The sequence below is a fragment of the Heteronotia binoei genome, chromosome 5, assembly GCF_032191835.1.
Source record: "Heteronotia binoei isolate CCM8104 ecotype False Entrance Well chromosome 5, APGP_CSIRO_Hbin_v1, whole genome shotgun sequence".
Classification (NCBI taxonomy): domain Eukaryota; kingdom Metazoa; phylum Chordata; class Lepidosauria; order Squamata; family Gekkonidae; genus Heteronotia; species Heteronotia binoei.
The window spans coordinates 118,578,631-118,604,614 of NC_083227.1; the positions used below are offsets into that span (position 1 = coordinate 118,578,631).

The following is a 25,984-nucleotide window of genomic DNA, read 5'->3' on the forward strand; positions in this document are numbered from 1 at the left end:
GAGGCCATCACAAAGCAAACCATCTTTTCCCAGTTCATGGCCATCTCTACTTGGAGTAATTTGAAAATGTGGGTAGAATGATCAGACTATTGGGTGGGGAAACTTATCCTGGTGAAAGACAAGAAAGGAAAATAATTTAAGACTTTAAATTTACCACAGAAACAGTGAATTTTCTGTGCTCACATATTAAATAGAGAAATTACGCAAGACAAAGCTCACTCAGCACTTCCAGTCCGTATATGACCAAACACATTTTTGGATATCAGATACTGCTGAAGTCTTTGATCAATGAACATGTTTTGCTCATTGCTTCTAGTAATTAATCTTTGTATAGGTGAGTGTTATTTTCCATTGTTTGGGGGAGAATGATATCAGATAAATAGGGATTCTCTTCCATTATTTAACAAAACATTTCTTATCTGGAAACACCCTTAAGTCAGTTACTTTTAGTACCCACTTTTTTGTGTTTAGAACTCACTGTTTCTGCATTTCATATTTTGAAGAGAATATCTAAAATGCCTTTGGAAATGACAAATTTACAGAGTGATCCTGTACAGTTACATTGATTTCAATTGGTTTAGATTGGAGTAACTCTACTTAGGATTGCCCTGTTAATGGTTTAGTGTTAGAATTATTTTTAAATGGTTATCGATGAAGTATCAAATAGCGATGTCTACTTTCCCCTATTTTATTTGCATTGTTAACTAAGCTGCTGACTAATGCTGTTAGATTTAATCAAAATATTAAGGGGATTATGATTAATTATCACAAGCATGTTGTTAATTTATATTCAGATAATAGCAAATCCCAAAGTAGCAATACCAGTTCATCTCTAAGAGTTGAAGGGATTTAGTTTAGTTGCAGATCTAAGCATTAACACAGATAAGCCTGAACTTTATTGTTTAAACACCCCACAGATAAGCCTGAGCTTTATTGTTTAAAATAGTAGTTTTGACCAAAGTTAAATTTGCTTTCAGGATTTACCAATATTTATTTTGTCTGTGGAGATAAAAAGATTTAGATTGAGTATAAAAGTTATTTTGGGAGATATCAGTAATGGAAGACTAGGTGTAACATCTATTTTGAATATCATCAATTAAAACAAGTTTTGGCTGTTATAAATACATGAAAATAGACCTCAAAGGATATTTATGGAATGTATTGAAGTTAAACACAGTACCTTATACAATGAATATTTTTGCATCTAGAACTTTCCATAACATAGAGCTAGTCCACAATCATTTAACAAATGCTATATTAAGTTTCTGGGAAATTTGAAACATTAATTTAATACCCATGATATTATCTTTTGTTCTGTTCAAAAATACTTTCTTTTATGGCAACAACAATTATAAAGCACTTTAAATAATATAGATGAAATCTATTGAAAGATTTAATTAAATCTACCAAAAATGTAATTGGATTATGGCACTGTATTAGCATTGAAAATTGATTTTTATACTGCACAGCAAAAAGTTACAAGGGTTACAGTTTCAGTGCAAGTCTCATGTTCTATTAATCCCACTGAACATATAATACTACAGGTGGAAAGAGCTCTAAGAGTTCAACTCTAAAATTTATACCATTTCTCATCTTTACCATTTCTCATCAACTATTCTACAAGAATTGTGGGATAATGGCTTTAACAGATGTGACTTAGATTTGGATTAACTCACCTTTTAAAACAAATGCTACTAAAATAAAATAATTTCCTTTTAAAATAGCTGTATTAAAACAGAATGATTCAGACATAAAAGAGAAGGAGACTTGTACTATCTGTAATTATCTGTATTATCCTGTTATATTATTTCTGCATAGTTTAATATGTCATGTTAATTACTATGCTTTGTTTCCACTTGGTTTTTATTTCTGCAATTGTAATCCTATTACACTGCTTTTTGGATGTCCCATCCTATTGATTTCATTGACTTAGGTGGGATATGAAACCATGAAAACTGTTACTAGTCTAGCCCTAAGTAGAGTGGCATCCTTCTGACGTCAATGATTTTAGAAGGGTATAGCTGCACTTAGGATTCTAGTGTACATACTGGCAAATTTTTTCCCTTATAGTTGGATGGGCTATTAATTGCAGACAACGTATTATCATATGAGCTGGTGGTTATACATAGAGGTTTCTCATGCCTGTTGACAAAACTAGTCAGAATGTCAACTGAATCATTTTCTATTGTTATGAAGGTCATTTAAAACAAAAAAACCCTATTGCATGCAAATCGTATTCCCCACCCTTTTATCTACCACAAGATTAGAAATTGCTAGGAAACAGAAAATAATCACAATCCTTTGAGTTGAATCATGTATGGAATGAAACACTGATGAAAAAAAAAAACTTTACATTTACAAGGCATGAAAGGTTACTCAGTCTTTTAAATTCACTGAAAAATGAAAAATCCTTCTATTGAAATTAAAGTCCTAGCATTACTAGACACACTTTACAGGTAAATTCTTTTGGAACATATATTGTTTCTAGTTAATTTGAATGATTGGGTATTTTAACTTTTTTTTCTTGTTTAACATTTTGATTATGACTTAGGGCTGAATATGGTCTAAACAGGCAATTTCCCCAGTTTTTCCCTTCTTGCTGCACATCTCTTTCTCCCTCAGGCTTCCCTGTCTGCAAGGAACTGTGTTTCATGGAGGTCCATGGGTTGCAATGGGAGAAGAATGGAGACAGGAAAGTTGTGTTGTACTGATGGCAAATTTAGTCTGGATCCAGCCCATTGACTAATTTAAGCCTCTGAAATGATACAACTGTGGAATTATAGTGTGTAGAATCATTTTATAACAACATATCCTTGTGGAACCTTCCATTTTTTTTTAATTGGTCAGGTACTGGATATGGGTAGGGTTGCCAACAGACTTGGGAAAAAAGTCTTTCCCTTTAATAGAGGCTTAAAAGGATGTTATTTATTAAGTGATGTAATTTACCTTCATGCCATGAAAAGCTTCATCTGCTCATTCATATACATTTTAAGTCTCTATTAAAGGAAGAGGCCATCCCCTCCCCTCCCCATGCCTGTTGGCAAACCTTGCTGTCTTGGAATGGTTAGATAGTTGTAAGTGTTTTGATATGTTATGGGAAAACTCCACAAACACTTTAGACCAGAGGTGTCAAACTCATTTGTTACAAGGGATGGATCTGACATACATGTTGCTTTGTTGAGCTGGGCCATGCATGCCATGAAATGTAACATGAAGTACCAGAGATATAAACTTTATAAAGGTGATTTCAGATGTTGAATGGCAATAGCAGATGAATGACAATAGCAGGGTCATTCTGCTATGGTAGTAGTAGCGGAGAAGGGTAGTAGGTGTGGAGATACCAGCTTTGGTGATTTGACAAGAAACCTAGGTCTCAGTTTCATCCAAGAGGATTCAGTCCAGGAGGATGCAGAGATTAAATGGACATAAGTCTGACATTAGAAACCACACCATTCAGTTGCTGCCTTAAAGTAGCAGTGCACTTACAAAGGAATTTCAAAGGGAGATTAGAAAAAGAGACTGCTGAATTGCAATTTATAATGAAGCTCAAGACAATGCATCCTTCTGGACTGAATTGAGAGCTAGTTTTCCTGTCTCATTACCAATGTGTGCTATTATCATTTGGCATCTAAAATCACTTCACTCTCCAAAATATAAAGACCAATTCAGGTTTTCTAATTCCTAAACACGATCTTTTTGAAAGAAAATAAATCCAGAGAAGAACAGAGAAATCCAGTCTTTTTTTAAAAAAAAACAACTCTTCATAATAAGACAAAATAATTTCCTCAGTGTATATTGTGCTTGTCACGCTCCTACCCTCTGAAGAAGTGTGCTTGCACACAAAAGTTTATAACTGGAATAAAACGTTGTTGATCTTGAAGCTGTTTTTTTTCTATCTTTCCTCCCCCTCCCCTCCTCCCACAAAGAGGAAGAGCAGTCCCAGAGAAGGAAGCAGAAGTTGTGTGTATGTGAGTGAGTGAAGGGGGGTTTGTCTTTGTATCTCTCCCATGTGAAGCAGGAAGCAGCCACAGAGCTCTCTGTGTGCTTGTGTATATGTATGTGTCTGAGAAAGGGAGGGAAGGAGGCAAGTGGCAGGAAATAGGAAGGAAACAGCCACCGAAGGAGCTTGAAAAAAGCAAACTACGATGCAGCTGCAGCCCTGGAAAAGGAAGAAGGATAAGGAAGTTGCTCAGGGGCTGGATTGGAGCCCTATGTGGGATGGATTTGGCTCATGGGCCTCATGTTTGATGCCCCTGCTTTAGACCATAATGTAACTGACTGACCTCATGAAATCTGGGTAACCTAACCTGGTTTTGTTTACTTAAAATACTTCTACCCTACCCTCAGCTAAACACATACTCAGGGCAGCATGTGAAGAAATTCTAAAATAAAAATGTTAAACACAACAGAATACGGTTACTGTGAGGGATAAATGTTTGAAATTTTTCAAAGATAACAAGAAAAGGGGAACAGGGGGAGACATACTTAACCTATTGGGTTTATTTGACTTCCCAACGAAGCAGGCTCAGGGCAGCTCACATTAAAAGGTCATAAAACTAGTATTAATGAACCATAACATAAAAATATAAAGTACATCATAGATGGTACATCATATGATGCATTTCCCAGCTGTCTAAATATCTGGGGCATGCAAAGTACATCATAAATATTTAGATTTAAAAGTTTCTCCCTGGAACTAATTGTGCCTCAGCATCCTTTATAAAAGGTTAATGAAGAATCAACTTTCATAAACCTTCTCACTCATAATAACTCAAGTTCAATATTTTCAGCTTTCAACATTGTTTTGTTGTAACCCTGTAGAAAATTCAAGCACCCCCCTCTCCATGGAAACTCATTACATATGTTCAGTTTACTTTGTGAATTGATTTCTAGCAAACCTGTGTGAGACCTTGCTCGTGAGAGAATGAATAGAAAGAAATACAGGACTGAATTCCACTGAAAACATAGAACTGAATTTATAAATTTTATATTTCAAATAATTAGGCCTTGACATTTGTTTAGTATTGCTTTGTACTTTGGATGTCCTGAAGACAGACCAGTGTGAATATGATCCACTTTCAAGCTTGATCTTCACTATACATACCTGAGTGTAAGAAAGCAGCCTCTCATTCCAAGGAGCTGCTGGCTTTGTTTCTATACCTGCCTTAAGGGAACTCTTGGCTCTAGGCAGTAAACCCACCACACATTACTGCTAAGGGATCTGTGTAATTTGTAAGGTGACACAACAAGGTTAGATCTAGATAGAATGAAACAGAAATGCATTCATTAAGGGGAATAAAACAAATACCTTTTGTGTGGAACTAACAAACTGCAACAAGTCAAAACAAAAGCAAACACTCTATGACAAGATCAAATGCTAGAAAACCTACTGAATAGCCAGTCATTCCAGTCATCTAAGTATTATGAAGTTATGCCACTGAAGAGGGAAATCAAGAGACCCAAGGAATACAGCAAGCAAATATAGTGACAAATACCAGTAGGCACAAATCTAAGCAGGGGTCCAAATGCCAAGACAGAGCTCCAAATATATATATATATATATATATATATATATATATATATATATATATATATATATAAGGCACCCCTCCAACATTGATTAGCTGGCTTAAGTGGAGAGAGTAAAAGGCCCAGATGACATTACCAGCAACATGATGATGTCATTCCTAGCGCACACAGGAAATATCATCACACAGGTGATGTCCAGGTGATGCTCTGGTATTTGGGCAAGAACTCTATAGTAGAAGCCATTTTTACCATAGAGTTTGTGCCCAAATACCAGAGTGTCACCAAGATATCACAGGTTAATTATTTCACTTCCTGTGCATGCTGTAAGTGACATCTCCACATCACCTGGGCCTTCCTCTTTCTCCTGGGAAGTCCCCCACCCCAGCCCCACTGGTTGTCAGGAGGGACCTGACAACTCTAGCTCCTTGGAATACCTATTCTAATCACTATAGTTGGGGTAGGTATAGCACAGTCTTCTCTGCTATATCTTTGTGCCTGGAAATATATTTACTGGCCTGATTAAAAATACAGAGGAGAAAACTAGTCTTAACATCAAGATGAATGGATGAAACATATCCCAAATGGGGTTGAAGCTCTCTGTATTTAGTGGACTTCTGTCATTAGAATTGACCGCAGTGCAAGCAGAATCAGCTCTTTAATAAATGACTTGGCAATATCCATTATAATTATAAGGAGGAGAACAAAGTACTTGGAAGTATACTAGGGCTGCATTCCTAAATACACTTTCCTGGGAGTGAGCTCCATTGAATAGCATGGGACTGAGTAAATCTGCATAGGATCACACCCTAGATTTCTTTTGCCAATGACACACATAAGTCAACAACACTTTTTGTTATGTCCTATGAAGGTACCTTTTGTTGGTTGTTGTAGATTTTCCGGGCTGTGTGGCCGTGGTCTTGGCATTGTGAGACCTGATGTTTCACCAGCAACTGTGACCAGCATCCTCAGAGGTGTAACCCAGAAAACTGGAGTTCTCTCTGACCCAACTCTACCACAGCTCTACCCAACTCTACCTCCAACCCAGAAAGAACTCCAGTTTTCTGGGTTATACATCTGAGGATGCCAGTCACAGTTGCTGGTGAAATGTCAGGTCTTACAATGCCAAGACCACGGCCATACAGCCCGGAAAATCTACAACAACCAATGGACTCCAGCCGTGAAAGCCTTCGACAACATATTGTACCTCTTGTTGGTTAATTCTTTTTTTTATTTACAGTGAAGGGCAAATGAATTTGTTTTCCAAGGCACTGCCTGCTTGCTTTGCACCCCTCTCAATGTTATTATTTTGTCTGTATAGCAATTAGGATATTACTGGAATTTGTAAATCCAAGGGCCAACAGCAAAAGCAATAAACAAGTTGGAATACCATCTTGATAACACCCTGAAACATAACAACACTATTCTCATGTCACCTGGGAAATGTTGCATGGAAATTATGAGGGCCCATATGGAGGACTCTTTGCATTTTCTCTGGGAATCTTGCCATGAGAAAATAACATCCACAAAGTAGCATAGAAGACCTGCTCAGCAAAATTAAGGCCAAAGCATTTAATGCCTGTGGGCCTTTCTGGGATAACTGAGCCGGATAGGGATTAAAATCACAGGGTCATTTTGCTGCTTCAACAGTCAGGTGTTACAATTGAGGTGCATTGAAATCTGATAAGCCGCAGGCATTGCAATGACCTTCCTACCCTCCGCTTAGCAAAATATTAGAAGTTATCTCATACAGAAGACAAGAAAGATACAGATTTTGAAAAGTCCACACCAAGAGGAAAGGATGAATTAAAGAGATCAGGTGGATCCTTTGCTTCCTTGACTGTGCTGAAGGAAATGGAGTTAAGTACAGATCTTCTTTTATTAGAGTGCCTGAAGCAAAACAGCAAGTATGAAAGAATCTACTCTCTAGGATTCAAGCATTCCACAAAGAGGGCTGTGACCACCTTGAATACACCAGTTTGGCAACAGCAGCAAAAGTCACTATTTACTGAAGTCCTGCTGGGCAAGCTGTTTTAGGCAAGTCTAAAGAAAGCTAAGGGAAAACAGGCAGGAAATAAACAGACCTGACACGGTGGGGGCTGACTGCTGCTTGGTTCAGATGACTGCATGTATGACATGGACCAGTGGCCTTATTCAGTATAAGACAGTTACATGTATTCACACAAAGCCTTGCCAGACATTGTCAGCTAATGCAGCACCCACTCACAGATGCTTTTCCCTAATCCCACATGATACAAAAAGGCAAATTGTATTTTTTTAAAAAAAGATGGAAACTTTTACTTTTTGACTTTACTTTTACCTAAGACATGCATTGCAGCTTTTAACCTCTTGCTGAATTCTTACTTTAGTTGATCAAACTGATGAACTTTTTCTTCAGAGAACCTAGAATGCAAATCTATGTTCCCTGAGCAGTTGGAATGTTTGTCAATGTTTTGTGCCATTACAAGTAGTTTGGTTAATCACTGCTACAGCTTTTGCTGCTACAATATAACTTTTTAAAAGAACATGTACTTTTAATTTTAGAGAAGCCAGATTGCATATTGTGAAATAAAATATTCTTGACCATTTCCTCTGCTGTTTTCTTCTTAGTGGGCACCATATCTCAAACAGTAGTAAGAGGGGTAGTGGGCCAGGAAATCACTTTGCCATGCTCCTACAGTGTCCGAGGTGGCACAACTCACATGTGCTGGGGCCAAGGTAGCTGTCCAAACTCTAAATGCAGCAATGAAATTCTTCGCACGGACGGAAGGAGGGTGACATCAAGAACTTCAAGCAGATACCAGCTAAGAGGATGGATTACAAGAGGAGATGTATCTCTGACAATTGTAAATCTGAAAGAAGGAGATAAAGGAATGTACTGCTGTCGTATTGAGGTCCCTGGGTGGTTTAATGACTTGAAAAAGACCTTGAATCTACAGGTTGGCAGAGGTGAGTGGAATTATCGTTCTCTTCTACACTTAATAAACTATCAGAAGCATTAATTTAGCGCTTGTCTATCCTACCAGCTGACTATGACTCATTTCTTAGATGAAGCTGATTAAGCTGATGGGAGACCCACAATATCTATAAGTAACATGTTGAAATCAGAGTAGGTTGCACTTTTCACATCTTATAGGTTAGACTGAAGAGAGATAGGGTTTGTAGAATCTTTCGGGATCAAGTGCCGTGTTCTACTGGAGAAAGTTTTCCTTCCAGACGTTTCGTTCTCAGCTGCGGAGAACATCCTCAGTGGCGTTGCAGCCGGAGCAGGTGCTCAGACCTTCTTGGCTGCTGTGCATTGAGTGCACAGCAGCCAAGAAGGTCTGAGCGCCTGCTCCAGCTGCAACGCCACTGAGGATGTTCTCCGCAGCTGAGAACGAAACGTCTGGAAGGAAAACTTTCTCCAGTAGAACACGGCACTTGATCCCGAAAGATTCTACAAACCCTAATGATGTTACCAGCCGTGAAAACCTGAAGTCTTTGAAGAGAGATACATTTTTGGCTACAATATAATCTAATGTGAAAATGTGTGAGGACAGAAATTCCATGTTGATATGAAGCTTGCTTGTCCTCATTATTTGGAGAGGGCCAGGTATCTTTGTCCTCCTGATCATTTCTCTACTAGGGAGAAAAATTGATGCACACACAGTTCAGTTTATTTTCATCTGGTTCACAGTGAAATAAATATCTTTCTGTGTACATCTTCAATCTTTCCATAGAAGTAGAAAAGAGAAAGAGTCCAGTAGCACCTTAAAGACTAACAAAATTTGTGGCAGGGTAGGAAGTTTCGTAAGTAACTGCTCACTTCTTCAGATATCATAGAAATCTATGAAATAAAAACTTTACATATGGCAAGAGTATCCCCAAGAAATGTAACTGTAAACTGCTGAGAAGGATCCTGGAGTGATAACAGAACCATTATTTTATTTATTTCATCTTTTCTCTGTCACCATACAATACCAGTTGCCACATATTGTAAGCATGAAAGAATAAAAGTATAAGAATCCATTATAATAACCCCATATACATGATATGAGAAGTTTAATGAAGATATTATGTATTACATCTTTTTTCTTTATTAATCAAGTTACAGATCACAACCAACCATTTCAACATCGATATAAGACATTGCCAATGTCAATAAGTAATTACAAATAAATAAATACAAACAGAACTGGTTCTAATGTTTACCATACCTGGGCTTACCAAGGGATACTACCAGCGGTCATTTTGTAGAAAAATAGGTGGTGGAGCTCATCCAGGGATTGTTATGCAGCTGCAATACTATTCAATGAACAAGGAGGCAGAGCTCTCAGAAGGAGGAGGTGGAACTCTCAGAAAGGTTCAGGAACTGTGCTCCTGTGAGCTCTCACTAAATCTGAGGCCTGGATGCTACTACTAATACTACCACCACCACCACCACCACCACTACTACTACCACTTCTTCTTCTTCAAAAACTAACTAGAATTCCTTGTTTTGCTTTGGTAGGAAAGGTCAACATTTTAACTTTTCAACGAGTCCTTAAGTAATATGCATTGCAGACCAAAGGTTGTGGCAGAGTTGCTCTCTCCACTCAAAAGACACCGAGCAGTAACTCACACAAGAAATTAAAGGGAAACCTGGATGCTACAGAAAGACACACATAAATGTATACATGTCATTCCTACACAATAACTAATAATACATTTCCCGCCACCACATTAATGTCACATTAATACATTAAAAACTAGACAGCAGTGTATAAGCACAGACTTTGGGGGCAGCTATGGCATGGCTTAGAAGACAAACTTATACACAACGGAATGACAGAAGATTCTTTATTTCAGGAGAGAGATGTCAGGGTTCAAATCTTGCTGTCACAAACATATTAGATGGTCTTGTTGGACTCAGTAAACCAGTACCCCCATATTGCAATGGAGCACTGAGTCCAACAAGGCCATCTAATATGCTTTGGAAATCAACAGTGATGTACAAATGCTAAGTATTAGTTTTGTGTGGGCTTGCCACTCATTCTGTCAACAGTGGTTCTTCCATTTCCATTTTCTCTGGTTTATCTATTAGAAACTATATTGTTTGATATGAGATAATATTTTGTTTTGTTCAGGTCTTCAGATATGACTTCAGTTATTATTTTTTTACAGCAACTACCACAACCTCTCAAACAACTACAACAACTAAATCTCATCCAGTTCCTATCACAACCACCTCAGTTCCTCCAATGACTACGGCGAGTCCTCCAACTGCTTTTCTCTTAACAGCTCCTTCAGCAGTTCCTCCTGTTCCCCCATTAACCACTAATGTTCCACCAATGTCTACATCTTCTATGAAAGAAGCCACTGAGGTTTTGACCAGTGACCCTCCATTCGTCAACATCAACCCTTCAAAGCCTAATCTTCAGACAGTGTTTGGATATAACTATAATTTTCTCACCACAGAATCAGAGATTGCCACTTCTACTGCAGGTATGAAGAAAAATACCCCCCACCCTGGCAGTTTTCAGGGTTTACTACAAACTTTCCCAAAAATTCACTGCAAAGTTGGTTTGAGAAATATCAAAGAAAAACCAGGGAAACCTCCAGGAATGCATGAAGGCATCATGATGCTGTGAGGGAACGGGGGGAAACCCTCACTTCTAGGGATGGGCACAAACTGGTTCACAGACTAAAGGTCACACATTTTGGCTGGTTCATGGAGCAGCAGGAGCAAAAAAACGGGTTTAAAAGTGAGGGCTTTCTGCTCATTGCTACTCACTTCTCAACAGCATCAAACCTGGAGCAAATCACACTTGGAAATGTCCAGAATGAGCTGTGAGCCATTGAAGTCTTTGGTTCAAATCTGGTCTTTATCGATAAACTCAATGGGGTGGGCCTAATCCAGTTTGGAGATTTGTGGATACATTTATAACATCTGGTGTTAGAAAAAAATCAAAATAATTAGATAGCACTGAGAGAGTGACAACTAGTCTAATATCTTTTATGTGGTGTCCACTGTTTGTTAAATAAAGAAAATAATTTGTGAATCTCAACAGAGAAAGATATAGTCTGCTTGCAGACTGATTCCTGCTGCTATGCTTTCCTTATTTCATTTGTATTTATAGGGGTTTTTTTCTCCACAGAAACACATTGCACTTATTTCCAGAAGTATTTGTATGTTTACCTGATGTTAAATGATGTGCCATAATGAGATAATAAAGCTAACCATGACCCACAGTTCATCAGTTTACATTTATATGACAGCAGAAAGCTTTGCAGTACTAACGATTTTGGCTATTTTTACATACAGACTATTATTTATTGTGGACCCACTACCAATACAGTTTGCAGAGGCAGTTGCAGTAACACCAGAGCATAAGAACATCAGAACATAAGAGAAGTCCATGAGTTTTTGTATAGTGAGAAAGGAAGAAAAGTACTTCTTTCTCTACCTTCTCTATCCCTTGCATAATTTTGCGAACTTCCATCATGTCACTCCTCAGTCATCTTTTCTCCAAGCTAAAAATCCCTAACCTCTTTAATCTTTCTTTATAAGGAAGATGTTTCATCCCCTTAATCATTTTAGTTGCCCTTTTCTGCACCTTTTCCAATGCTGTAATGTCTTTTTTGAAGAACAGTGACCAGAACTGTTCCAAATGAAGCCACACTATAGATTTATACAGGGGCATTATGATACTGGTTGACTTGTTTTCAGTCCACTTCCTAATAATCCCCAACACAGCATAACATTTGCCATTTTAACTGCAGTTGCACACTGAGTTGACCTCTTCAGTAAGTTATTTGTGACTGTGATCTCTCCTGGTCTGCCAGTTCAGACCCCATCGATGTATATTTATAATGGTTTGCCATAAGTCGGCTCCAATATGCAGTACTTTACATTTCCCCACTTTGAACCACATTTGCCACTTTGATCCCACCGCATCTACAATGATGTGAATGATTTTTCTTTCTCATTCCATTTACTCACTTCTATCCTATGCCATCTCAGGGTTTTTAAAAAGCAAAAGTCATATTGTTTTAATATTATAGAAATAAAATTATTGCCAGGAGGTAAGATGGCATGCTATATAGCCCAACAAATCTCAGAAGCTAAGCAGGGCTGATACTTGTAGACAATGTTCCCTCTAAGCTGCAGAGTCTTGTGAGTAAAAATTCTGCTTTGTGAGCTACTGACATTAAAGTTGTGAGCTACTACATAAATTAGCGTGCTCTGGGGTCATCCTTTCTGAGCTAAAACAAAAATGTGTGAGCTGGAGGCTAAAAATCTGTGAGCTAGCTCACACTAACCCAGCTTAGAGGGAACACTGCTTGTAGAGGAACCACCAAGGAAGACTCTGCAGAGAAAGGCAATGCCAAACCATCTCTGCTTCTCACTTACCTTGAAAGCCCCCTTGCTTGATTTGCCATAAGTCGGCTGTGACTTGACAGCACATTACACATGCACATAACTATTTAAAAAAAAATTAAAAGCTGGGCAAAAGCCCTCTATAAGCAGGGTAGGGAAATGGCAAGAGGATGGTGAGGAGAAATGCTATTGAATGTGGATGGGGAACTTCAGAAATAATCAGTCTTCCATCCACATATGGACTAACTTGCTTTGATTCCAGTGTTTCTGGAAACATCAGATAAAAGTATGTTCAAGAAACACTGGTGCAAAGGAAGGGAAACTGTGGAAGGCAACAGAATGGAAGGAAGAGGATGTTGTGTGAAGACTCCCCCAAACCCTGCTGTGCTTTAAGAGCTGGGATGGAAAAAATCATCCACACAGTAGAAGTATTTTTTTAAAGGCTTAATTTGGTCTTTATTTGCACAGTGATTTTTTGGTGGTTTTTTTTAAGTGACTACATCTCCTCCATGGACACTGCTGACCCACAAGAACACTGAAAATATTGAAAACCAGCCCACCTCAGGTATGAATTATTACAAATGATGATGATAGCTATACTTTTCTATTTATCATATTCAAAAACTGTTGGATATTTGAGAAATTTATATTAAAGATAGAGAAGGTAGAGAAAGAAGTACTTTTCTCCCTTTCTCACAATACAAGAACTCATGGACATTCAATGAAATTGCTGAGCAGTCAGGTTAGAACTGATAAAAGGAAGTACCTCTTCATCCAAAGGATGATTAACACATGGAATTCACTGCCACAGAATGTGGTGCCAGCTGCAAACATAGACAGCTTCAAGAGGGGATTGGATAAACATGTGGGGCAGAGGTCCAGTGGCTATTAGTCACAGCATATTGTTAGAACTCTCTATCTGGGACAGTGATGCTCTGTATTCTTGGTGCTGCGGAGGGGGGGGGGAGGTGGACAGTGGGAAGGTCCATCTAGCGTTCTGGCCCCACTGATGGACCTCCTGATGGCACCTGGTTTTTTTGACCACTGTGTAACACAGAGTGTTAGACTGGATGGCCATTGGCCTGATCCAACATGGCTTCTCTTATGTTCTTAAAATGTAACCTAGAGACCACCTATAATCTTGAATTACTCCTAACAATCTAACATTTCATATTTAAAAAGTAATGAGTCCTCATTGTTGCAAAGTAACATTGAGTGACTTCAAAGATTTTACAATAGAAAGAAATTTAAAACCACAAATCATTTAAAAGTATTAATTTATTTTTTTACACTGGCCTGCAATTTTTAGATTGGAGATAGATAATTTTCCCTCCAGAGAGCTGAGGGTGGTGTGAAACAAATTTCTCTTAACATATACATTCACTTACAGTGAAAGGGTTTTGCAAAGTATTCACTTCCACAGAATTTTGTCAAGTAGCAGTTAAATGTGTTTCTCTGGAGTTGACAAGGGGTCCAAAGTAGGGTGACCATAATGTCTGAAGGCCAGCCAGGGACACTGGGGGGGGGGGTGCGTGCGCGCCGCCGGAAACAGGAAGTGACGTCACTTCCGGTGACGTCACTTCCGGTGACGTCACGCCACCACCGGAAACAGGAAGTGGCATCACTTCCTGTGACATCATTTCCCCCGCGTCACCTGCCGGAAACAGGAAGTGACTTCACAGCACTTCCTGTGACGTCCCCAAAAATCCCCCAAATATCACCGCCGGAAACAATTTTGTTCTCAAATCCTGTATATACTTCATCAGTATATGGGATAAGGCACTTTCTCAACTGTGCTGCATAATGCAGCCTATTTATTTTGTCCTGTTGGCTCTGTTGGCTCTATCTGCGCCACCTTCATCACTTTCGGGGTGTGGATCCCCCAGTGGGGTGGTCTCCCGACTCCCTCCGCTGACTGTTTCTGATAGCCCTGCGCCCCCTCTTTCATTTGATATGTGTCCCATGCGGGTGCCACCCTCCCGCCGGGAGATGCCGCAAAATGAGCCCCCTTGAGGCTTATGGCGGCAGGGCTCGGGGGAAGCGAGCTAGACTGCTGTTCTTTTGAGGGGTTATAGAGTGTTTCGAGCCCGTCCCTGTGGCATCGGTCCCATCGTTGTGGGACCCAGGGGGCCGGCGCAGCGGCACGCCGAAGCAGCCTGTCACTAATAACACCGGTCAAGATGCAGGACAGGAACCTGGAAGTGACCGACAGGCTGCTTCAGCGTGCCGCTGCGCCGGCCCCCTGGGCCCCACAATGATGGGACCGATGCCACAGGGACGGGCTCGAAACACTCTATAACCCCTCAAAAGAACAGCAGTCTAGCTCGCTTCCCCCGAGCCCTGCCGCCATAAGCCTCAAGGGGGCTCATTTTGCGGCATCTCCCGGCGGGAGGGTGGCACCCGCACGGGACACATATCAAATGAAAGAGGGGGCGCAGGGCTATCAGAAACAGCCGGCGGAGGGAGTCGGGAGACCACTCCACTGGGGGATCCACACCCCGAAAGTGATGAAGGTGGCGCAGATAGAGCCAACAGAGCCAACAGGACAAAATAAATAGGCTGCATTATGCAGCACAGTTGAGAAAGTGCCTTATCCCATATACTGATGAAGTAAATACAGGATCTGAGAACAAAATTGCACTAGAAGACACAAACACAAAGCTCCCTTACACTGAATCAGTGCTTGGGTCCACCAAAGTCAGTATTGTCACATAAGAGAAGCCCTGTTGGATCAGGCCAGTGGCCCATCCAGTCCAACACTCTGCGTCACATAAGAACATAAGAGAAGCCCTGTTGGATCAGGCCAGTGGCCCATCCAGTCCAACACTCTGTGTCACATAAGAACATAAGAGAAGCCCTGTTGGATCAGGCCAGTGGCCCATCCAGTCCAACACTCTGTGTCACATAAGAACATGAGAGAAGCCCTGTTGGATCAGGCCAGTGGCCCATCCAGTCCAACACTCTGCGTCACATAAGAACATAAGAGAAGCCCTGTCGGATCAGGCCAGTGGCCCATCCAGTCCAACACTCTGCGTCACATAACAACATAAGAGAAGCCCTGTCGGATCAGGCCAGTGGCCCATCCAGTCCAACACTCTGCGTCACATAACAACATAAGAGAAGCCCTGTTGGATCAGGCCAGTGGCCCATCCAGTCCAACACTCTGCGTCACATAACAACATAAGAGAAGCCCTGTTGGATCAGGCCAGTGGCCCATCCAGTCCAACACTCTGCGTCACATAACAACATAAGAGAAGCCCTGTTGGATCAGGCCAGTGGCCCATCCAGTCCAACACTCTGCGTCACATAACAACATAAGAGAAGCCCTGTTGGATCAGGCCAGTGGCCCATCCAGTCCAACACTCTGCGTCACATAACAACATAAGAGAAGCCCTGTTGGATCAGGCCAGTGGCCCATCCAGTCCAACACTCTGCGTCACATAACAACATAAGAGAAGCCCTGTTGGATCAGGCCAGTGGCCCATCCAGTCCAACACTCTGTGTCACATAAGAACATAAGGAGGGAGGGAGGGAAGGAAGGAAGGAAGGGAGAAAGGGAGGGAGGGAAGAAGGGAAGAAAGGAAGAAGGGAGGGAGGGAAGGAAGGGAGGGAAGGGAGGGAGGAAGGAAGGGAGGGAAGGAAGGAAGGAAGGAAGGAGGGAAGGAAGGAAGGAAGGAAGGAAGGAAGGAAGGAAGGAAGGGGGAGGGAGGGAGGGAAGGAAGGAAGGAAGGAAGGGGGGAGGAAGGGAGGGAAGGAAGGAAGGAAGGGAGGAGGGAGGGAAGGAAGGAAGGAAGGAAGGGGGGAGGGAGGAAGGGAAGGAAGGAAGGGGGGGAGGGAGGGAGGGAGGGAGGGAGGGAAGGAAGGAAGGGAGGGAGGGAAGGAAGGAAGGAAGGGAAGGGAGTGAGGGAAGGAAGGAAGGAAGGAAGGAAGGAAGAGAGGGAGGGAGGGAGGGAGGGAGGAGGGAGGGAAGAAAGGAAGGCCGCCCCCCGCCCCCCCGCTTTCGGCCCCCTTACCTTATTCCAGGGCGGCGGCGCAGGCGCAGGGACGCTCCCTCCCTCCCTCGCCGCCTTCCCCGCCGGCGCCCGCGGCCCACCGCCTCCGGGGCTGCCTAAACCGGGACCTTTAATGGTCCCGGTATAGGCAGCCCGGGATCCGGGATTGGGTGGCCAGATCCGGGAATGTCCCGGGAGACCGGGACGGTCTGGCCACCCTAGTCCAAAGAGAAGTCCATATGTACCTTGGAAGTATTATCTTTCTCAAGACAATATCACTTATCTTAAAAACTACTTTCTTTCTTTACTGTTAGTTCTCCAGCTGACTGGAAGATTCAGGACCGAATCTTTTCTGAAATTTATGATAATAGTGGGGGAAAGGATTCTAATCAGTTTTTCTTAGGTGAGGGGTGAAGAAAGTTTGTCCCTGTACCCACATTGGTTTTTGCCCATTTCTCTGAACAGAAATCTAAGTTTATTTTCACTTGGTTCACAGAACGGTGTGCATATTCACGTTTCACTGGTATTTTTTTTTAGTGTCATTGGCTTTGTTCAAAATGACTCTGACCTCTACTTCTTTTTTCTATTTTTAGTGCCAATCACAACTTATCCTGCAGCTATAACCAACATGTCTCATACAGCTGCCATGCTGTCTGCTATGACTCCCCTAACGACAACAGTTACCATTCCAATAACTTATCCTTTTATCTCACCAACTACTTCCTCTTCCCCAACAGTCTCTGCTGTTGCACTGCCAATCACTAATGTTTCATCAATGACCACATCTTCTGCATCAACAGCTGTTGCTCTTCTGACATCTTCTCCTCTGTTAGTTAACACCAAGTCTTTGTCAACTAGTCCTCAGCATGAATGCATTGAACATGACAGTTCACTTACTCCAGAGGCTGTTGCTTCTTCTACAGGTATAAAAACTAACTGGAAACAGTAAATTTCACTAAGTTGTATGTAGGCTAGTGTTTCTCACTCTTTTTTTGTGACAAGGAAAATATCTGAGTGACTCACATGATCAACCTTTCTATAGGATAGCAATGCAACAGAAGACTCAAGCAGAAGGAAACATTTGTAGGGAGGGCTACTGAATCAGTAAGATGTGGTTCAGACTAAAGTCACTTATAAGTTGGCTCTGAAGTGGTAATGACACTGGCTAAGATCCTACTTGAATGTTATTGTTAGTGACTCCTGCACTCTAAAATGGTATTTTTTTGTAAACTCAGACTAAAACTTTTTAGCTACAAACTAACACAAACAGAAAGCCAAAGTGGAGCATGGGAAGTCCTATATTTCATCTCTGGATCGCTGCTGATTCCCTTTGAAGCATAGGTGGGGATGGGAGGGTGTTTAAAGTGCAGCTAGAGCAAGTGGAACCCTGTCTCTGCCCAACAGTCCTCAAATAGCTTCTCTCCAATTGACTTCTCCTGGTGGGGCTCCAAGCTACTGGGGAAAATGAGAGGGGATAAACCATTTTGAAGAAGATAAGCATAGATTGGGTTTGGTTCCCTGCTCCTACCAACCCACACTGTACTTTAAATACCCCCCTATACTGAGACCTGCTTTATAGGGTTTGGCATGACCCAGGTTGGGTTCTATAGCCATCCCATCAAGTATTTCCCAATGCAGGCAATCATATTTCACAGATCTTGGGTTGGATCCAGACTAAGGTGATAACTTTCACCAATCCCTCCTTCCCATTGCAAACCCCATTCATGTAAGAGTCGCCAGATCCCCTGTGGCCACTGGAAGGGGGTGGGGGCAAGGGTTGTCAGCTCCAGATTGGGAAACTCCTGTTGATTTGGGGGTGAAGCCTGGGGAGGACAGGGATCTCAGTGGGGTACAATGTCACAAAGTCCACTCTCTGAAGCATCCATTTTCTCCAGGGGAATTGATTTCTGTAATCTGGAGACTAATTTACCTTTAAACAAGTTTGAATCAGATTGGGGTCTTTTTGGTGCAACAAACTAATATAGCTTGATGGTTAAGCAACAAACAGGAATCAATTTTGTTTTGCAGGCAAGCAAAATATTTTCTGTAGACAGAGTTCTGCATGACCAGACCTGAAAACTGAACTTGCTACTAAAGCATGTTTCCAGAACTGTAACAAAACACAGTAGCTTCAACCCACCCCTGTTTGACTGCTTCCTTTCACATTTCACATCTCAAATTGGTGGTGTCAGGACTAGAAATTAGATAGTTTCTTTTCCTTCTTCTTTTGAACTTCTTCATTTCCCAAAAGGATCATCAACACATTTACTTTCAAATCTTCTTTTGCACATCCACTTATGAATGGTGGGTGATAGGGGACAATGTGTTCTGAAGTCTTGTTTTTGATGAGCATTTCGCATTTTTCCTTTGTTCATTTTAGTGACAGCTCCCCCCAAAAATGCCAACATCTAATCCATGTACAGGCAATAAGTGTGCTGGTATGGGCAATGTTTGCAAACATTACACATAATAACATTGCAGTTACTTGAACTATTGGGTAAGATGATCGAGACACCCAGATGCTTGCATATTATGCCCATCCTTATTCTAAACATGCATCATTTTTGCTCCTGACTATAAATTTCTTACCCCTACTGTGCCATCCCCAGAAGAGTTACAGACTTCTAAGTCAATGGGGTTAGAATGGGCATAGCTGTGCTTCAGACTTCACTGCCATTGCTGTAAGTACAGAGCACAGTACTTATATTTTTATTATTTTTTATTTATTAAATGTTCATACTGTTCCACATTGAGGAAATCTGCAAGGTTTACAGCAGAATGCAATAAAATTACTTTATGTTTTATGTTTCCTAGTGATCCAGGTGCTGATATTGATTTATGGTTTACAAATAAACTTTTTTGGTCTGAAGGAAGATAGTTGTAAGACATCCTTCCAGTCTGATTAGGTGAAGTTACATTCATAAGGCAGCTTCATTGTAGGAAGGAAAACCCACACCATAGTGAGTCTTCCTTGGATTACGTGACAGCGTAGTTCATTCTGTGGCTTCTACAAAACTGTCCTAAGATTGTCAATGCTTGAATGGATGCACTCAAATATAAATACAAATGACATCAAGGTTTTATTATCTAGCCTACCTTCCCTGTTGAAAGCTCCAGTAAATAAACTATAAACAACCAAAGGAACATACTATTGTCCTGCTGGTACTATGTCAAAAGCCCAGGAAAGCTGGGAAATATTTGTGGCATGCATTTCTGTTTCCTTCATGAAGCCATAAAATTATAACTTCACTTTCTTCTACCTTGCTTTTGAGGTGTTGTTTTTTTTAACCAATTCCAGATCAGCCTCAAAGAAGCTGTAGTGTACAAAAGGCTCACTAAATTCTGCCGTTTTCCTGTGATGTTTTTCAGATGATGCTTCCACATTTTTCCTTATGTATCTTTCTCTTTCAAATACTGTAAGGGCTTATCATTTTTGGGGAAATCTGTTAAACCCACACATCAGTGTGGGTTTAACAGAAAAATCTGTGGAAATCAAGCCAGATAATTTTACTGCTATTCTGCATTCTGGGAAGTAGGAGCGGGAACAGTGTAGTCCTACATGAAACCGACCAATAATTAAAAATCATCTTCTGTGATTACCTCCCCCCCCCCCCCAAAGATAGCTGCGTGAGTTCCAGAGAATTGCTTGATTGAGATCTGTGTAAAAGAAAACAAGAACTTTTTCCCTGTGAAATAACATTGGTCTCCATTTGTTTCTTCATATTTTATTTATTTTATTTTTCTCAGGGATGGCACAAGTCTGGAAGATCCTTTCACATGTAAGTGCAAAAAAGTTTAGCCTGAATTTCTACTTGTGCTTGCACAGATGCTGGCCCCAGTCATCATCATCATCATCTATATATAATGGTGTTTACCATTTCAAGGAGGTGTTTACAGAAGATGATCACCTGCAGATATTTTCAGAGGCTGAGACATAATTCATAATCAGACTCTCCTGTGGGGGGAGCAGGGAGAGAATGAGCACAGAGGCAGGACTTTGGGTTAGAATACTGGCTAGAAGGAAAAGTCGTAAGCAACCTCTCTCCCCAAAGCTGTTCTTTTGCTTCTGATTGCAGCCTGTTGATGCTTCTTTTCACACACACAGAAAGCCTGAGCTTCATTGTACATTTCTGTGTGCAAAATCCTGTGCTTTCCCTGCTCAAAGGAGAAATTAAATAAATACACCCTGTGACAGACTCAGGCCCTTAGCCTGAGTAGCTGAGAAAGAGGCTTGCAGCGATTGGCTGGAACGTTGCCCAAGCAACGGAAAAATATCCTTTGGAGGTTTGCTCAGCAGAAAATCACCTCAGGATTTTTAGTCTGAGCCAAGGGGGTCTTTGAGTGAAGTCTTCAGTATACCAGTCTGAAGTGAAGACAGTGGGCTTAGGTCAGGCAGTTGTAAAACCAATTGGACAAGGGGCTGAGAGCAGCCAGAGAGGCTGAGCTCCTTGTAGGAGACAGAGCTGAGTGGACTTTTTCTGGAAGAGGGGGTTTTCAGATGGTTTGAAACTCTCTGAGGGAGATTTTGCCAGTGCATCAGGCAATCTCCAGGTACAAACTAGATCACACAAATACACACTAAGGGGAGAACTGGATTCTGGTGGTCAGCAGGGTTGCGCAAGACTCAAACCAGAGGACTAGCTGTGGGGGTTGAGACGCATCGGTATTCAGGGGTGTGAGTCCTGGAAGACAGTTAGTGTGAAAGGGTCTGTGAGGGAGAATACTGACACCAGTCAGGAGTTCTCTATGTGTGTGTGGGAGAGTGATTGAGGTTTGTTGTTTTTATGATTTGGCACTGCCAAGTTAGGGTTAAACATCTGAAGAAACAGCGTTCTGAGTGCCCAGAAGACACAGACAGCCTGTGTGAAGCAGAGTCTAGTGTGACTCTAAAACCTGCCTGGTTTATTGTTTATTTCAAAGATCTTCTGCCAAAGTTTTGTTGTATCTTACCTCAGTCTGATTAGTCTCTACTCTCTGTAATTGTTTTATTCTGCCAACCAGCTGCCAACTGATTTGCCTCCTGCATACTGAACAGTCATAATCAATATTCTTTCATCCCTCTCCCTTGCCTTTTGTTACCTAATAAATATTTTGTGGTTTTTGCCTTTAAAACCATCTGGTGCCAATTATTAAGCGTTCTGACAGGATTTCTGGGAGTGTTACTGAGGGACTGAGGGAAGGTGACCGGGAAGAAATTTAAAGTGGTCATCTCCCGAGTAAAGCTTCTGAACGGGTTCCTCACTCATATGAAAATGAGAGGGGTAAATGGTCCTAAAATGATCTCTTTCGAGTGGATCATTCATGTTTCAGAAAAGGTGACTCTGATGTAGGGACAGGGACAGGGAGGTGGATCCATAGCACTCAACTCAAGTGAAATAATCCTTTAGTTCTTTCAGTCCCATCCTCCAGGACAACTATACTGTGTTCAGATATGCATGCTTGCCTGCAGATCTAATCCAAGTAATAAAGAGTTTTAAAGATCTTTTCTGCTTTTCTTTGTAGAACCATGCTGCAGTTTCTTGTGCTGTAGTAGTTCTTGTCCTACTCCTGGTTGTACTGTTATTGATAGTGAAAAGTAAGTATGGAACATGGAATAGTTTGTGCTTAGTACTGACTGTGGCTCATTATGGGAAGAGTCTTCTGGAGCTTTCTACTAACAAATCTGAACTAACGTATCTAGTCTTCTGGAAAGCCAGTCTGATGTAATGGTTGAGTGCACTTATCTGGAAGAACTGGATTTGATTCCTCACTCCTCCACCTGCACCTGTTGGTATGACCTTAGATCAGTCATAACTCTCTCAGAGCTGTTCCTCTCAAGAGCATTCATGTAAGAGTTGCCAGGTCCCCCATGGCCACTGGAAGGGGGTGAGTGGAAGGGTTGCCATCTCCACATTGGGAAACTCCTAGAAATCCTGGAATTCCTGTAATTCTGGAAGATCCCCCAGTCTCACCTGGAGGCTAGCATCCCTAACTCATGTTATTCCTCCAGGTAACCTATCCCACAGTAACAGCATTTCAAGGAAACCAGTGGGCTGCTTTGGGAGTGAGAGGCCGGGGAATGCCTTTTTTGCCACTGGAAAGTTTTGTCTGGATCCAAACCCTTTTTTGATCTTTTACATCTTTTTAAAAGTCATGCCCTCTTTGTCTCCAACACAAAGCACATACTTTCTCTAATAGTTGAGGTAAGAAAAAAGCCTTGTCAATTTCATTTTTCCATTAAAATACCAACTGCATATAGGGCTATAAGAGATCCACAGAAGAACCATGTACAATACAATTACTTATGAAAGATCAGCCATGGTGTGAAAAAACCTGCCTTGTTCAAATAAAGTTATGAACTTAAAACATGAATGCCATCTTGTTGGCTTCAAATTGGCTTGACTAGATTTTTTGCTTTCAAAGCTGATGGAGCTGTGGGAAGTGTGTACTTTATAGAAAATACATATAATTTTGACTTTAAAGACAGTTTAGTGAAAACCCATATACAAATAAACATGGTCTGCTTTGTTCTATGAAACACATAATGATGTCTCATTTCATGAATTAGTTTCACACTCACACTGTTTTAATGGATTTTGTTTCTCATTTAGGAAAAAATATAACACTATATCAGTGCAACAAAGCAAAAAGGTAAGAATTTAATTTGCAGCCTTTTGAGTCATGTCCCATTGAGAGGCAAGCAAATTCCTTACTTATTTATACAGGCCTAGGCTCACTGTTCTGGTTGGATTCATTCCCTTCCCCTTGACTTTTAAAGACTCTAATCTTCTGGGCAGTTTGTTATGTTTACATTGTTGTTGATGCTCTTAAATGTACAGTTCACAATGGCTTCAGCAAATTTTGCAAATATGGTTATAGTCATTTCAGCGCCTGTGGGTTTTGGATGCTAATTGTGTAGAAAAGGGATTCTGGCATTTTGTATCAAAGGGCTGTTGTTCCACTGGATTTGTTGCAAAATTGTAAAATGTAGCATTTGTCATCCCCAAAAGCCATATGCTAGCACAGCTACTGTGTCCACATAGTATTTTCCACTTCCACTGACTTAAGTGGAGCCAAGCCAAGGTAAAATCATGTGCTCTGCCTTCACCAGTTCATATATTGAGTTTATAATCCTCAGTAGGAGCCAGAACTGTGTTGAAGTAAGTTGAAGTGTGCTAAATTAGTTTAGCTGAAGCTGGCAGATTTTCCTGTCCTGTATTTTGAGGGAGCAACCTGGGTCTCATGCTTAATCCTCCTCAGAATGATTATATGCCTATTTCCACTACTGTACAAAAGGACATGTGCTTGTCATTGCAGCGTAAATGAAGTGGAAGAACCTGAAAAGATGCTTATTGGAATGGAAGGAGATAATGGAATTTTTGCTCTGTAAAACATCTCAGTTCTTGTTTTTAGCCTTGCTGTGTTGGCTTTGGAAAGGGACATTTCAAAGCAACATTCTTGAATGATAAACTTGGATATAACAGGCAGAACTGCTTTTGCTGGGCTTCTACCTGCCCGTTAATCTGCCCCTCCCCAGCACCACTACTCTTTTACTGAACTGTCTTCTCTGCTTCCATTTTAATATTGCAAGGTCTCAAGGCAAAGGCTGGGTGGCATCCAGTGACAACCATCAGATAGCAGAGCTTAAAGAACAGGACTTTCCTGATTGCCTATCCCATTGTCTGGATCCTCTTTGAGTCATGCCTGTTCAAAACATTACCCCTAGGATTCAGCCACCCCATCCCCCAACTACATTGCTTTCCCTCCTCTATGGTAGTGTCCTTCTGCAAGCAGAAAATGACAGTAAGATGCAACCACATGAAATGTTTGTGTTCTATACTGAGCATGCTGTAGGCACACACATGCACAAAAACTCTGTAAACAATTATAGTATATACTATTATTAGGTACAGTTGTAATAAAAGCAATAGCAGCAGTAGTACCAGCAATGTTAATTAAAACCAACTTAGATACACACACACACACACACACACACACATATATATATAATGGGTATTTTCTATTTCAGCAATTACTAATGTTACAAGGTAAAGCCATCATTGTTTACTTCAAATTCATCTTTAGTTGTCCAATTATTTTTTTTAACCTAGATTATGCAAATCCTGGGCCAGCTAATCAATTTTAAGAACACCAGTATTTAAAACAGAATACATTGATCAGTGCTCATATGCTCATCAGTAAGTCAAATGAATTAACAATTTCAGCATAGGTTGATGAAGGAAATATTTTTAGGTGATTGGCAATATTTGCTTTTTAAATATTTTGATTCTTTCTTCTCAATTGTGTTGCACCCACATATTATGAGCCACTGAGAAACTGTATTCCTAAAGCTCTTGCAAGCTCATTGCCATTTCCTCTAGTATATTCAGCCATTTTATTTGGTACATATCTAAGAAACCATTGCTTGAAAATCTCACTGGAAATCTCACTGGATACTAAATTTCCCTGGTAATATTCATCTTAGTTCTCATTTGTAAAAATTCATACTTGTGTATTAATAGCCTTCTAATCATACCATACATTGATATTCTTTAACTAGTTTTTGCCTTTTAATAATGAGCTCCAGTTCTGACCTAAGATCAGGAGCAACGTTCATGCTTAGTGATGTTAATACAATAAAATTATATCAATATGCTTCTTTTGTATGTCAAGGAAGAAAAATCAACATTTTTCTTTAACTGGAGTCAGTCCTGAGTGATCCTATAGATAATCTTTTGTACTTTTGTGGATCTTAGCCATATACTTTTTATATTTGGTGGGACATTTACAGTTAATCCTGTGCAGTCCATGGAAGTCAATGGGCTTAGAAGGGTGTAACTTTGCTTATGATATAAAGGACTTCATCTGAAAATAGTTCTACAATACCCTAAAGTAATCCCAAGCACGAGTGGTGTGCATGATTTCCCTGTGTTGCAACTGATGCTTGCCCAGTTCCTCCATATCTTCTCCTGTCTTGCTGATGCTGCCTCCAAGTTGCTGACCAGGCATTCTGCTGAGTCTTAAAGAAAGGAAAGTAGATATGCAGTTATGATCCTGTGACTACTGCTCTTTCTCTCAGTTATTGGAAAGGCTAAAACTGGGAAGTAACTGCAGCAGGGATAGCCAGAAATGGAAGCAGCATTCCAGT

General features: G+C 40.8%; 1 protein-coding gene across 2 annotated transcripts; it reads left to right on the forward strand.

Annotated features, from left to right (window-relative positions):
• Positions 1 to 199: 199 nt before the first annotated feature.
• LOC132572802 (T-cell immunoglobulin and mucin domain-containing protein 4-like) lies at positions 200 to 25,491 on the forward strand. 2 transcript variants are annotated; one of them, XM_060240251.1, is made up of 9 exons: positions 200 to 334; positions 8,137 to 8,475; positions 10,669 to 10,989; positions 13,359 to 13,430; positions 17,451 to 17,780; positions 20,605 to 20,636; positions 22,360 to 22,432; positions 23,448 to 23,487; positions 24,154 to 25,491. In XM_060240251.1, the coding sequence occupies exons 1-9, from the start codon at positions 289 to 291 to the stop codon at positions 24,224 to 24,226; spliced, it is 1,326 nt and encodes a 441-aa protein (XP_060096234.1). In that variant the 5' UTR covers positions 200 to 288; the 3' UTR covers positions 24,227 to 25,491. The 2 variants fall into 2 exon arrangements, with proteins under 2 accessions (XP_060096234.1, XP_060096235.1); XM_060240252.1 differs by having other exon boundaries at positions 17,595 to 17,780.
• The last annotated feature ends 493 nt before the right edge of the window (positions 25,492 to 25,984 follow it).

Bases quoted from the DNA above. Each gene is read 5' to 3' on its own strand.
- LOC132572802 (XM_060240251.1), top strand. From the start codon at position 289: ATGAACATGTTTTGCTCATTGCTTCTAGTAATTAATCTTTGTATAG. The intron at 8,476-10,668 runs GTGAGTGGAATT...ATTTTTTTACAG, and splicing joins GAATCTACAGGTTGGCAGAG to CAACTACCACAACCTCTCAA. The intron at 23,488-24,153 runs GTAAGAATTTAA...TTGTCATTGCAG, and splicing joins CAGTGCAACAAAGCAAAAAG to CGTAAATGAAGTGGAAGAAC.